This window comes from Oncorhynchus mykiss, chromosome 20 (assembly GCF_013265735.2).
Source record: "Oncorhynchus mykiss isolate Arlee chromosome 20, USDA_OmykA_1.1, whole genome shotgun sequence".
NCBI classification, from domain to species: domain Eukaryota; kingdom Metazoa; phylum Chordata; class Actinopteri; order Salmoniformes; family Salmonidae; genus Oncorhynchus; species Oncorhynchus mykiss.
Genome location: NC_048584.1, coordinates 35,925,713 through 35,940,315, shown reverse-complemented (window position 1 = coordinate 35,940,315; position 14,603 = coordinate 35,925,713). Strand labels below are relative to the sequence as shown.

At 46.2% G+C, this 14,603-nt stretch overlaps 1 protein-coding gene across 1 annotated transcript in view; it reads left to right on the top strand.

Annotated features, from left to right (window-relative positions):
* Positions 1-14,603, top strand: part of LOC110499416 (dynein heavy chain 17, axonemal) — an 86,765-nt gene that overhangs the window by 11,100 nt on the left and 61,062 nt on the right. Inside the window, exons 20-40 of the mRNA XM_021576549.2 lie at positions 113-282; positions 426-648; positions 847-963; positions 1,083-1,169; positions 1,258-1,410; positions 1,646-1,894; positions 2,144-2,266; positions 2,394-2,516; positions 2,749-3,065; positions 3,177-3,303; positions 3,402-3,554; positions 3,674-3,799; positions 4,767-5,006; positions 10,643-10,803; positions 11,007-11,163; positions 11,276-11,380; positions 11,522-11,679; positions 11,861-11,999; positions 12,153-12,380; positions 12,846-12,983; positions 13,179-13,311. Of these exons, the coding sequence (XP_021432224.1) occupies positions 113-282; positions 426-648; positions 847-963; positions 1,083-1,169; positions 1,258-1,410; positions 1,646-1,894; positions 2,144-2,266; positions 2,394-2,516; positions 2,749-3,065; positions 3,177-3,303; positions 3,402-3,554; positions 3,674-3,799; positions 4,767-5,006; positions 10,643-10,803; positions 11,007-11,163; positions 11,276-11,380; positions 11,522-11,679; positions 11,861-11,999; positions 12,153-12,380; positions 12,846-12,983; positions 13,179-13,311 (3,427 nt within the window). The remainder of the gene's footprint in view (positions 1-112; positions 283-425; positions 649-846; positions 964-1,082; positions 1,170-1,257; positions 1,411-1,645; positions 1,895-2,143; positions 2,267-2,393; positions 2,517-2,748; positions 3,066-3,176; positions 3,304-3,401; positions 3,555-3,673; positions 3,800-4,766; positions 5,007-10,642; positions 10,804-11,006; positions 11,164-11,275; positions 11,381-11,521; positions 11,680-11,860; positions 12,000-12,152; positions 12,381-12,845; positions 12,984-13,178; positions 13,312-14,603) is intronic.

The window sequence follows — 14,603 nt, the reverse complement described above, 5'->3', positions numbered from 1 at the left end:
TATTTACTCTGTTCTTGACATTATTATGAGTTGTCCTCCCCTCAGCAGCCTCCACTGAGTGTTAGGTTTTCCAGGGTTGGTCCCAATGAGTGCTGTGTGTGTTCCCCTACAGATCGATACGTATGAGAAACTGTACAAGGAGGTGAGCAACTTGGAGAACTCCCAGGTGCTGCAGCACTGGCTCCAGATTGACATCCGTCCCTTCAAACATGCCCTGCTCAACACCATCAAACGTTGGAGCCTCATGTTCAAACAGTTCCTCATAGACCGAGTCACCAACAGGTACAGACCAACAGTGACAGGACAATAGTACTGCTGGGTGTTGCGTTAAAGACCTGCAGAATGGGATTCATTGGTAGAATGAAGACTTTCTTCAACTGTTAATTGTCTGCTGCTGCTGTGTGGGTGTGTGTGTGTTCTCCTAGCCTGAGGGACCTGGACGGCTTCATCAAGGAGGTGAAGGATGGGCTGACCAAGACCGTGGAGGAAGGGGATTACCAGGGCCTGGTGGGGGTCATGGGTCACCTGATGAGGATGAAAGACAGACAGGCAGCCACAGACACCATGTTCTCCCCTCTCAAGGAAACCATCCAGTTCCTCAAAGACTTTGGAGAGGAGCTGCCTGACGAGGTCCATGCTCAGCTACAGGTAGGCGACACACAGATCTGACTCCAGGTAAAAGTGCCACCTTACTACAGATCTAAGATCACTAGAGATATTGTTTTATAGCAGCTCTTTAAGCAAGGGCAGAACCTCTTTACTGCATGGGTTTCCCTTGCTCAATAACAAAACAAGAAGCTGAGCTTTATTTAGCCTTTAAACATGAAACGATGTGTCTTGGTTTAGGATCTTCCAGAGCACTGGAATAATGTGAAAAAGACGTCCCTCCAAGTCAAACAGAACTTGGCTCCATTGCAAGCACATGAAGTCAACATCGTCCGAAGGAAATGCCAGCAATTTGAGGTAATTTTTAACACATCGGTATATGTAGCTACATCTATATAAATCACATAGAGACGACGGATGAAGAGAGAGATACTGTATGGGCATGGTGTGAAGCTGTGTGCCCTGTGTGTCCACAGATCAAACAGTATGAGTTTAGAGAGAAGTTCAGACAGCAGCCCTTCTTCCAATTCGCTTTTGAAAACCCACACGGGGCTCTCGATGATGTGAGTAGTTCAAAATCTTTTGTGGATATAATTTAAGCTCTGTGTTGAGTATAAACCCTAACCCTTCCAATACGGTGGGTAACCACAGATTCAGATGGATATCATGGGCTTGGAGGAAGAGATGGAGGGCCTGTCAAACTCGGCCGGTCTGTTTGAGGTGAATGTTCCCGACTACAAACAGCTCAAAACCTGCCGCAAGGAGATCATCCTGCTCAAAGAACTCTGGGACATGATCCTGCTGGTAAGACCACAGCTCACAGGCATACTGGTGTTTTCAAAAAAGGCATAAACATAATGGGGGATAAATCTGAATGCATGCAATAGTGTCACTCTGGTTAATATATATTTTTTTATTCATCTTGTTTGTATTCTCTACTCTGATCTTATGCTGACCTGAGCCAATGGTTAGATAATCAATGAGACTGATTCAATAGATTGACGGACAGTGAGTGACTGTGTGCTTGTTGTGGCTGCAGGTGAGCGGGAACATGGATGACTGGAAGACCACCCTGTGGAAGGACATCAACGTGGATGAGATGGATATGGACACCAAGAAGTATGCCAAGGACATCAAGGGGCTGGACAAGGAAATGAGAGCCTGGGATGCCTTTACCGGATTGGACAGCATGGTGAAGAACATGATGACGTCACTGCGCGCCGTGGGAGAACTGCAGAACCCGGCCATCAGGGACCGCCACTGGCTGCAGCTCATGATGGCCACCAAGGTACAAGTCAGCTTCAGTCAAAGGCACCAATGGTCCGTGTCCCAAATGGCACCCTTTCCCCTTTATAGGACTATATAGGAAGTAGGATGCCATTAGGGATGCATCCAATGACATTGGAAAATGCTTCTCTCTATGTCCTTATTACATTCAGGACTGATGATGTGTCATAAAGAGCTGATATAGCTATCATATAGCTAAGAGCTAGGTTATAAAGCTTTTACTGAACCTGTAATCCATGTCCACCCCCAGGTGAAGTTTGATATGTCTGAGAAGACCACCTTTGAGGACCTGTTGAAGCTCAACCTGCACCAGTTTGAGGACGAGGTGCGCAGCATCGTGGACAAGGCCGTCAAGGAGTCTGGCATGGAGAAGGTGAGGACACATATAGAAACTATAGTGGTTAGGCTAGTGATTATAGGTTAGTGATTATAGTGAACAGGCCTTTTAGTCTCTCTCCCCCTACTAACCCCTGCCATGTGGTCTCCTTCCTTCCCCCCAGACTCTGGCTGAGCTGGACAGCACGTGGAGCTCCATGGTGTTTGAACACGAGCCTCATGGCCGGACAGGCACCATGCTGCTCAAACCCAACGAGGAGCTGGTGGAGACTCTGGAGGACAACCAGGTACACGACACACAACACACAACCACATCAAACAGAATTAGATAGGCAGTCATCACACTCATTTCATGCAGTGCCAGTAGTGCACTATAGAGTATCATTTGCGATCTGTCCATTGAGTTCCATTCACTGGGACCTCCATAATTTGGCTCCCTGTGCAGATGTACTTCCTGATGACTATGGAGATGTATGACATCAGTGACTAACCCCTGTTCTTCTTCTTTGGTGACCTCAGGTACAGCTGCAGACTCTGATGACCTCCAAGTACATCGCTCACTTCCTGGAGGAGGTGTCTGGCTGGCAGCATAGGCTGTCCACTGCAGACTCCGTTATCTCCATCTGGTTCACTGTGCAGCGCACCTGGACCCATCTGGAGAGCATCTTCATTGGCTCTGAGGACATCCGCTGCCAACTGCCCGAAGACTCCAAACGATTTGATGGCATCGACATGGACTTCAAGGAAATCATGGCTGAGGCAATGAAGGTTACCAACGTGGTGGAGTCCACCAATAAGAAAGGGCTTTTGGAGAAACTGGAGAGTTTGGAGACAGGGTAAAACAATGGCTTAGAACCAATATTATTATATAAGATTTCAATGTTGCCCTGGTTTGACCATGCCAATCAATGACTATAATGGTTATCTCCATGTGTGTTGCCCCTCAGACTGGCTATGTGTGAGAAGGCTCTGGCTGAGTACCTGGAGACCAAGCGTCTGGCCTTCCCCAGGTTCTACTTCGTCTCCTCTGCTGACCTGCTGGACATCCTGTCCAATGGAAATGACCCTGTGGAGGTATGCTTCCAGGCAGCCAGTACATCTACAGAAGACAGCAACAGACCACATATTATCCTAAATCTCCAGTGTGTGACTGCCTGTATTCCCATCTGCAGGTCAGCAAGCATTTGTCCAAGTTGTTTGACAGCCTGTCCAACCTCAAGTTCCAGCTGGACGAGAGTGGCAAGCCCATCAAGGTGGCCCTGGGAATGTGGAGTGAAGAGATTGAGTATGTCACCTTTGACAAGGACTGTGACTGCTCAGGACAGGTGTGGAAACAGTCTTATACTACTGTATAACTACGTGTGTAAATCTTACATTACGCCTCTGTATACTACAGTCAATGCTATGCTGTAGTTTTAGATGTTCCTTCTGTGTTTGTGTGCAGGTGGAGATGTGGCTGAACCGGGTGCTGGAGAGGATGTGTGCCACTCTGAGAGTGGAGTTTGGAGAGGCGGTCCAGGCCTACGAGGAGAAACCCAGAGAACAGTGGCTGTTTGACTACCCAGCCCAGGTATGTACTCTCACCTATCTCTTGGTTAAACATGATTTTAGAAATGTTCGCAAATGTATTGAAAATACAGAAATATCTCATTTACATAATTATTCATGCCCCTGAGTCAATACTAGAAATACCTTTGGCAGTGATTACAGCTGTGAGTTTTTCTGGGTAAGTCTCTAAGAGCTTTCCACACCTGGATTGTGCAATATTTGTCCATTATTCTTTTCTAAATTCTTCAAGGTCTGTCAAATTGGTTGTTGATCATTGCTAGACAACCATTTTCAAGTCTTGCCATAGATTTTCAAGTAGATTTAAGTCAAAACTGTAACTCCGCCACTCAGGAACATTCACTGTCTTCTTGCAACTCCAGTATAGCAACTCCAGTATAGATTTGCCCTTGTGATTTATGTTATTGTCCCGCTGAAAGGTGAATTAATCTTCCAGTGTCCAGTTGAAAGCAGACTGAACCAGGTTTTCCTCTAGGATTTTGCCTGTGCTTACCTCCTTTACATTTATTTTTTTATCCTGAAAAACGACCCAGTCCTTAATGAGTAGAAGCATACCCATAACATTAAGAAGCCACCACTATGCTTGAAAATATGGAGAGTGGCCTCTCTTAAATATGGCGTTTGCCTCTCTTGCGGCGTTGCTTCGTCTTTCGAGTCCCGGGGATTAGGGCCTGGTCCGGAGTAAGCAGAACGTCCAGAGCTGCCAACACGTTGAAGTAGAATTTTTCATCCAAATCAAGTTTTGTGATCGCTGTTCTGATGTCCAGAAGCTGTTTTCGGTCATAGGAAATGATGGAGAAGACATGTACAACTAAATTTAAGATCAGTGTAAAAAAACACACAAATTAGGAGCCCATGAAATGGCTGCTATCCACTGCAGCACCATCTTGATTTGTGTGCAGATAACTCAAATCATCACAATTTTTTTTGTTGCGAGTATGTATCTCAACATGTGTTGTGTTGTGTTCCAGATTGCCCTGGCCACCACTCAAATCTGGTGGACCACGGAGGTGGGCATAGCATTCGCCAGGCTGGAGGAGGGCTATGAGAACGCCCTCAAGGACTACTTCAAGAAACAGGTGACCCAGCTGAACACTCTGATCACGCTGCTGATTGGAGAGCTGTCCAGAGGAGACCGTCAGAAGATCATGACCATCTGTACTATCGACGTCCACGCTCGAGACGTAGTCTCCAAACTCATCAGCACCAAGGTAAGCCTAACCCTCTCTCTGTCGGGAACCACTGAACTAACAAGCAAAACAAAACTGGTCTAGGGTTAGAGTTATTTTTTTAATTATTCATTTCGATATCTCAAATGTGGGATTCTCCAGAATCTCAGAAGCTCGAAGAACCAATCACACACGTATGTCAGAGACAGACAGGTCAAGTAGCGAACAAGGTGAGCCCCTCCCCTCATCGTAAGGAGTCACTCGCCCGCCCTCTGGTCTTCTCACCTCTCTTCCTCACGAAGAGTACTACTCTAAGTGCTCCTTAGCACGACTTGTTCTATTTTCATGTTAAACTGTTCACAGGTGTGACATGAGGTTACAATGCCGAGCACATGTTTTCAGCTTTCGTCTTCTGTTGGCTGACTTTGCCGAAAGGAACGTTTTCACTTCAGGCAAGAATTTGCTTTTATGCTTTTTCTTACCATTGTCTCCTTTGGTAGCTAGTGTCACATGGCTTGGCTAGCTTAGCTGCAAGGCTTAGCTAACCTGGCTAGCTCGCCACAAGGCTTGCTATGCTACCGACTAGTTTTCTACCCGGAAGGGTAAAATTAATAGCTTTCTCTCTCACTAAGCTCAACCCACTACCGTGCCGCAGTGACTAGATCGACGTCCTAGCTTCACTGCTTATTGGTAGAGAGCCATGCTTTTGTTCGTCGCAAGACCAACAAAGCGTTAGCTTCCTTTGGCTAACATTGTGCTAACTAGCTAGGCTACTTACCCATGAGGTGAACGCTAGCTATGTTTCACTTTGTTCTCGGATTAGGTGTTTTCTGGAGCCATGGAGCCTGCTAACTCGACCCAAGGAGTACCGAGCAAGGCTCCTGCCCGAGCAGGGTCAACCATATCAGGCAAAAACACGCACACCTTGGATTTTGTCTGCCTGGGTCTCGAACACTCGCAAGCAATGTTCGATTACCCCCAGTCATGCGTCCACTCCCCTCTCTCACCGTCCCAGGCAAGCAACTCCTTCCAGCTATCCCAGCTTGCGTGGCGGAAGCCAAATGTAATTGGGACAAACCCCAAACTAGATTAACTTCACAGGGTGGTGAAAGTGCATGATTATCGATGCTTGGCTGCCGTTTGACAAATACAAATAATCTCTCTCTTTTGTCCATAATAATCTCGTCATGTAGGCTATACGTGCGCTCTAGCCAACAGCGAGTAGACTGTATCTGCACGTGCCAATACCAGAGTGGGCACATTCACTATGTAAAGGTATTTTTATGTGCACTACGTCATCACGCATAGCCTTTCATCTGCAACAAGTCAATTTGATGGAAACACATCTCTGGTGGGAAAATGTGCATATTGTTTTTATGTGGATTTTAGAATATTCTCATGAAAATCTGTCGCAAATTGGATGGAAACCGTATGTACTGTACTGTATGGTACAGTACTGCACTCTACTCAGGGCTTGACATTAACTTTTTTAGCCACTTGTCATTCAGACAAGTATGACAGATTTTTTTTACTGAAGTCACTTGCCCCCCCCCCCCCCCCCCCCCAAAAAAAAAGTCTAACACCATCATCCAAAAGTATGACTGAAAATGAATGAAGTACATAGGAGGAAACTTAAATAATTTAGCCTAGGCGCAGATGGAAAAAGTGACACTGTCACGCTCTGATCTGTTTCACCTGTCCTTGTGATTGCCTCCACCCCCTCCAGGTGTTGCTGATTTTCCCCCGTGTATTTATCCCTGTGTTTCCTGTCTCTCTGTGCCAGTTCGTCTTGTATGTTTTTCCAAGTCAACCTGCAGTTTTCCCGTTCTCCTGGTTTTTGCTATTCTCCCTTTTCTAGTCCTCCCGGTTTTGACACTTGCCTGTCTGCCACTCTGTACCTCCTAGACTCTGTACCCTCCTGCCTGTCCATTCTGCCTGTCTTGACCACGAGCCTGTCTGCCACTCTGTACCTCCTAGACTCTGTACCCTCCTGCCTGTCCATTCTGCCTGCCTTGACCATGAGCCTGTCTGCCACTCTGTACCTCCTAGACTCTGTACCCTCCTGCCTGTCCATTCTGCCTGCCTTGACCATGAGCCTGTCTGCCACTCTGTACCTCCTAGACTCTGTACCCTCCTGCCTGACCATTCTGCCTGCCTTGACAATGAGCCTGTCTGCCACTCTGTACCTCCTAGACTCTGTACCCTCCTGCCTGTCCATTCTGCCAGCCTTGACCATGAGCCTGTCTGCCACTCTGTACCTCCTAGACTCTGTACCCTCCTGCCTGTCCATTCTGTCTGCCTTGACCATGAGCCTGTCTGCCACTCTGTACTTCCTGGACTCTGTACCCTCCTGCCTGACCATTCTGTCTGCCTTGACCATGAGCCTGTCTGCCACTCTGTACCTCCTAGACTCTGTACCCTCCTGCCTGACCATTCTGTCTGCCTTGACCATGAGCCTGTCTGCCACTCTGTACCTCCTGGACTCTGTACCCTCCTGCCTGACCATTCTGTCTGCCTTGACCACGAGCCTGTCTGCCACTCTGTACCTCCTAGACTCTGTACCCTCCTGCCTGACCATTCTGCCTGCCTTGACCATGAGCCTGTCTGCCACTCTGTACCTCCTGGACTCTGTACCCTCCTGCCTGACCATTCTGTCTGCCTTGACCACGAGCCTGTCTGCCACTCTGTACCTCCTAGACTGATCTGGTTTTGACCTTTTGCCTGTCCACTACCATTCTCTTGCCTACTCCTTTTGGATTAATAAACATTGTAAGACTCCAACCATCTGCCTCCTGTGTCTGCATCTGGGTCTCGCCTTATGTCATGATAGACACAGTCAAAGAGCCCATCATCATGGGCTGCAGAGCAACTCTGCTGTCCTCAGAACTGCATAATTATAAATGAATTTGCATTTTTTTCCCTCCTCTCTTTTACATTTTTTTTTATTTCACCTTTATTTAACCAGGTAGGCCATTTGAGAACAAGTTTTCATTTTCAACTGCGACCTGGCCAAGATAAAGCAAAGCAGTGCGACAAAAACACAGAGTTACACATGGGATAAACAAACGTACAGTCAATAACACAATAGAAAATCAGTATACAGTGTGTGCAAATGTAGTAAGGAGGTAACGCAATAAATAGGCCGTCGAAATAATAATAGGTGTCGAAATAAGTCCAATTTAGCAATTAACACTCTTATTAGGCCTAGGCTACTATATTTGTTGTAGGTAGGTTGCACATTGCTAGAATAATATGGCAATAGGCCTAGGCCAACTACGCAGTTATTTCATAAGGTTTCCTCAGCTGTAGCCTAAGTTTTCTTTTGACTCTTCATTAGATTTTTCCATCCATTGTTTAATCAATATCACTATGGCCTAAAATATTTCTAATTCAACATAAATCTGTGAATGAGAATAGCATTGACACCACGGCTTTCATAATGATTCCCATTTAAAAGCTGCAACTTTAGGACATTAAACACTTTATTAGAATAGTTTGGAAAATACTCTTCATAACTTTAATTTGTCTTAATGCTTTTATGCTATTTCAGTTAGTAGGATTAGGCTTTTGGTAGTTTGGTTCTCAATGGCAAGGAAGGATGCTTTGCTCAACTGTCAGATTTTTATATCTTGCTAATGTTTCTTCTATCTCTCATTATTACCTTAGGCCTCCCATGTTTTGGGGTTCAAAAACAACTTAAAAGTTTCTGAGCTAGCCGAGAACTCTGTTAGATTCATTAATTGTTTGATCATGAAATAGCACGGCAGAAGAAATGTAGCATGCATTAAACTGAAACAGTGGCTTAACAGGCCAAGTCATTTTCATATCAAGTGTAGAGAAAATGTAACATTTGGGCTTATGCAACAATAAGACAACAGAGTTTCCGTGATATAAAAATAGTATTTGGCTATTGGCCCAGATCGTTTGGGAGAGAGAAAAAAAACACAAGGTATTTTCTGACCAGATATTTTGCGCTGCTTTGGTGAGACTCTTAGCTCTGTCTACATTGTTCTCTTGCTTTGTGTAAATATAACATTTATTGAAATAGGCTATAGCAAATAGGAATATAGGCAATTCACTCAGAATGTCAACCATGCCCTGCTGTGCGCTGTAGCAACGCCGCTGCCTGATCCTATTCTGATCTAAGTAACTGTTTGATATTGTGATTTTTTTTACTTGTCCATTCGGACAAATTAAATCTATATTCTGGTTGTCCGACTGGACAAGTGGACAGGTGGACAAGCCTTGGACAAGTGGACAAGCCTTAATGTCGAGTCCTGCTACTGTACTGTGCTGTACTATACTGTGCTGTTCAAACTTGGGAAACATAGACGTCTATGATTGGTTCAGATTTGGTCCAGTCCGTAGTGGCCTTAATTTGACCCCAAAAAATACATCTATGATTGGTTCATATTTGGTCCGGTCTGGACTGGCCTTGCTCCTTGAACCCTTCCCATTCTCATGCGTTCGCTCACAAGGAAGACGGAGGGAATCGACTCTAACCCCTGAGTGTGCCCTTTGTGCCACGGCTCTCCCCCCGGCACTAGTTCAAGCACTAGGGGAAGGCATCGTCCATCTCAGTAGTACCTCTTGGCCTACTGAGGATGAGAACGGATGAGAAACGCTGGGTGTTTGCCCAACGTGTTTGCACAACATGTTTTCCCAACATCTGTGTACACGGCGTAACCTCAATCGTCAGATTGTCTCTTGGCTCTCAGTCACTGGAAGAGCCCCTCGATCTTCGTTTCTGGCACTCCGCTAGGGGTATTGGTGACGACAGATGCATCACTCACGGGCTGAGGCGCAGTTCACGAGGGGAATGCAATAAACAGAGTGTGAACTCCACATTGCTCACATAAATTACCTCGAATTGCTGACAGTGTTTCTTTCACTGAGACTGAGACACTCCCTTCGGAATTGCCACGTCTTGATCAGAACGGACACTACGACTGTGGTCACTTGCATCCAACTCTTTGTGTCCTGGGTGCCTCCCTGCGAGGGAAGGCCCCTCACTCGTCAACGGTTATCACATTGGATTGTGGAAGCTATTAGATTGGCCTATAATAGCAAGAGGTTACAGCTTCCGAAAGGCCTGGGGGCTCACTGAACCAGAGGTATAGCTACATCTAGAGCACTGTTCAAGGGCATCTCCTTGCAGGATATTTGCAATGTGGCTTTTTGGGCATCCCCTCATACTTTTTTGAGGTTCTACTGGCTAGACGTCACTGCGCGTTCTTTGGTGCCTAGTGTTCTCAGTGTCGGGGCCTCTGAGGGTTGATACGATGAGACTATCTGGCTTTGGAAAGAGAGCACGTTTGCGATATAGGAGTTGGTGAGATATCGAAACAAATAATTGAAAGATAATTTAAGATTATTTGCGTAACCCTGGTTCTCTGATATTATGAGTGAGATATCTCACCGCATTCCCCTACTTGCAAGAGTGTGAGGAAGTTCGGCATGCTCGGGAATGACCAGAGGGCGTGCGAATTGCTTCTTATGATGAGGGGAGGGGCTCAACTTGTTCACCACTCAATGTTTTGACCAGGGTCTCTGGTGTTTTGTCTAGGGTCTCTGGTGTTTTGACTAGGGTCTCTGTGGTTTTGACTAGGGTCTCTGGTGTTTTTACTAGGGTCTCTAGTGTTTTGACTATATGCTCTGTCTCTGTCTTTTTGTTCCAGATTGATAACGTCGGGGCATTCATGTGGCAGTCTCAGCTGAGGCATCGCTGGGACGACCATAACAAGCACTGCTTCGCCAACATCTGTGATGCCCTGTTCAGATACTCCTACGAGTACCTGGGAAACACCCCACGATTGGTCATCACCCCTCTGACTGACAGGTGCACAGACCAATCACAGCTCAGCTCATATGAATTCTATCTAATCCATCAAAATATATATTTTCACATTTGATCTTGACAGGATGTTACCACTTCAATACTAATTTTGTCCCAAAAATGACAAACTGACATTATGTCTCACTCCGTTCTGTTCAGTTCTGTTGTGTGAGCGATCATGTAAAGAGTTTCTGTCTGCCCCCCAGGTGTTACATCACTCTGACCCAGTCTCTCCATCTCATCATGGGAGGGGCTCCGGCCGGTCCTGCCGGTACCGGGAAGACCGAGACCACCAAGGATTTGGGCCGAGCCCTCGGCATCATGGTCTATGTATTCAACTGCTCTGAGCAGATGGATTACAAGGTGAATCTGTTGCTCAGACTTCTTATATTGCCAAAAAATGTCATCTTATTCAAGCATACAATATATTCTGCTGTGGTTTCTGATTGGGCCTCATGTTGTCCTGTCTTTCCAGTCTTGTGGAGACATCTATAAGGGTCTGGCTCAGACTGGGGCCTGGGGCTGCTTTGACGAGTTCAACCGAATCTCTGTGGAGGTGTTGTCTGTCATCGCTGTACAGGTAAGTTATTCCTCTATTTCTACACCACAAACCTTGATCGTGATCTCTCTCCCCCCCCTCTTTCTTTCCCCCATCTCACTCCCTCCTCTATCTCTCTCTCTCTTTCTCTCTCATGGTGACACTGACCCTACTCCCCCCCAGGTGAAGTCTGTTCAGGACGCTATCAGAGATAAGAAGATCATCTTTAACTTCCTGGGTGAGACCATCAAGCTGATCCCCACCGTGGGAGCCTTCATCACCATGAACCCAGGATACGCCGGCCGTGCAGAGCTACCGGAGAACCTCAAGGCTCTGTTCAGGTACCATACACATAGTGGATCTTTCTCTCTGCCTGTCTATCTCGCAAACTCTCTCCATCTGTCAGCCTCACCATCTCTTTATCTTCTTTCTCCCTCTTTTTTGCAGACTGTTTCTCTCTGTCACCGTCTCTTTCTCTCTTGCCCTTACTTGTCTTCATACCTGAGTGTCTCTCTCCTGTAGGCCATGCGCCATGGTGGTGCCAGACTTTGAGTTAATCTGTGAGATCATGTTGGTGGCTGAAGGCTTCATTGACGCCAGAGTCCTGGCCAGGAAGTTCATCACCCTCTACACCCTCTGCAAAGAGCTGCTTTCCAAACAGGTACAGTAGCTACCTCACTGCTTTAATACACTGTCACTCTCACCCTATTCACCCAGACTTGCTGTCTGCTCACAACCACAGAGATTTTACATTCTCACCATCTCTTTAAAACATCTTCATATAGTTTCCTTTGTGTTGTGTTTGTGTGTACAGGACCACTATGACTGGGGTCTTCGTGCCATTAAGTCTGTGTTGGTGGTGGCCGGCTCTTTGAAGAGAGGAGACCCGGGTCGCCCGGAGGACCAGGTCCTGATGAGAGCTCTAAGAGACTTCAACGTCCCCAAGATCGTGATGGACGACTCGCCTGTGTTCCTGGGACTGATTGGAGACCTGTTCCCTGCTTTGGATGTCCCCAGGAAGAGAAACCTGGACTTTGAGAAGGTCGGACACGCACAAACACACACACATATACACACTTGCCTCTCCTTAACTAGACAGAACACAGGACAGAGGTGGGAAGGGCAGAAGTAACATGAGCACTCAAATAAATGTACACCTGTGTTTATACTGTATCTGTCTATCATCTGAAGTAAAAAACGGTTGTCTTTGTTAAAAAAGTAGTTTCTGATGCTACATCGTAATTTATCACCCTGTTGCAGGAGAACTTTTATGCAATGCAGGAAATGTAAAACTTGTAGTGTATTTGTGGTTTAAAAAGGCTTCTGAAATTTGTAATTTCTACATAGAAATTTCAGACTTGATTTTCCCTTACGAAAAATGTATCATCAAATGTAAAAATGTAATTTCCTGATGCTTCAGGATTATTTTCCTTGCTGTAGCGAACTGCCTCAAATTAACATCTTACATCTGTAACTGAGGTATTTGTTGTGTGGGTGTGTATCTCAGGTAGTGAAGAAGTCAGTGCTGGACCTGAATCTGCAGGCGGAGGACAGTTTTATTCTGAAGGTGGTTCAGCTGGAAGAGCTGCTGGCCGTCCGACACTCCGTCTTCATCATCGGTAATGCCGGCACCGGCAAGTCCAAGGTACCATAAATCCTCATCCCTCTAACATCTATTGTGCTTTTCTGACTCCAGTTGTCTGGGAAGAGTCTGCATTTCAAATGCCACCCTATGGGCCCTGGTCAAAAGTAATGCACTAAAAAGGGAATAGGGTGCCATTTTGGATAGAGCCAAATGTTCTGTTTGGTTAGAAGCCAAACTATTGTGTTGTGTCTCCAGGTGATGCGCTCGTTGAATAAGACCTATCAGACCATGAAGAGGAAGCCGGTGATCGTGGATCTGGACCCCAAGGCTGTCACCTGTGACGAGCTGTTTGGCATCATCAACCCTGCCACCCGAGAATGGAAGGACGGTACGATGGAACTAGTTAGGCTAAAATATAGTTGAAACGTGTAGTCAATGAAGCCCTAACAACACAATAAGTCAAGCAGCTTTGCATCTGGACTTCTCTCTCTAGTTCTAGTCACAATGCCCCATCTGTACAACCTGAGTTAATAGTATTGAAGTGTTTTTGAGTAATGTTGCATGGTATACCGGTACCACATTAATATCACGGTACTAAAACGTCATGATACTTATGATACCAATATTTTAGAATACCGTAGTACCGTTTCATATGATACTACCGACTTTTTCATCCTTACCGATCTAAAGAACATACTGGCGTCTGTTATAAAATGTTTATGAAGTCAGTTTTGTTTATGCATTCAGTTGAATTTAAGCAACAGCCACTAGTGTCTTGTATGCGCATGTCCAATAATATCCACTTATCACGTGTGGCAGCTATAATCAATCAGCCTCATCCTCTACCAGCCTTCACTCACCTGCTTCTCTCCATTCGCTCTTCACATCCCCTACCAGCCCTCACTCACCTGCTTCTCTCCATTTACTCTTCACATCCCCTACCAGCCCTCACTCACCTGCATCTCTCCATTCGCTCTTCACATCCCCTACCAGCCCTCACTCACCTGCTTCTCTCCATCCGCTCTTCACATCCCCTACCAGCCCTCACTTACCTGCTTCTCTCCATTCGCTCTTCACATCCCCTACCAGCCCTCACTCACCTGCTTCTCTCCATCCGCTCTTCACATCCCCTACCAGCCCTCACTTACCTGCTTCTCTCCATCCTCTCTTCACGCCCGTCTATTCTTCTGTCAGTTTTTTAAAATATAATTTAGCCATGATGGCGAGCCGGGATACAGACCCTGATGAGTCTTCTGTTGTTAGATTTGTACGTGTGTGTTACGTCCGTCGTTAGATGAATGAGACCAGAGCGCAGCGTGGAAAGTGTTCATGATTTTTAATACTGAACTCCGACAAAACAACAAAATACAAAACCGAATGTCAAGTTCTGCAGGGCTAGACGGCAACTATGCTAAAACAAGATCCCACAATCTAAGGTGGGAAAAAGGGCTGCCTAAGTATGATCCCCAATCAGAGACAACGAATGACAGCTGCCTCTGATTGGGAACCATACCCATAGGTCGGGGTTTGTGGTGCCAACAAAGAAATAGAAAAACTAGAATGCCCACCCAAATCACACCCCGTCCTAACCAAATAGAGAAATAAAAAGGCTCTCTAAGGTCAGGGCGTGACAGTACCCCCCCCAAAGGTGCGGACTCCGGCAAAACCTGACTCCATGGG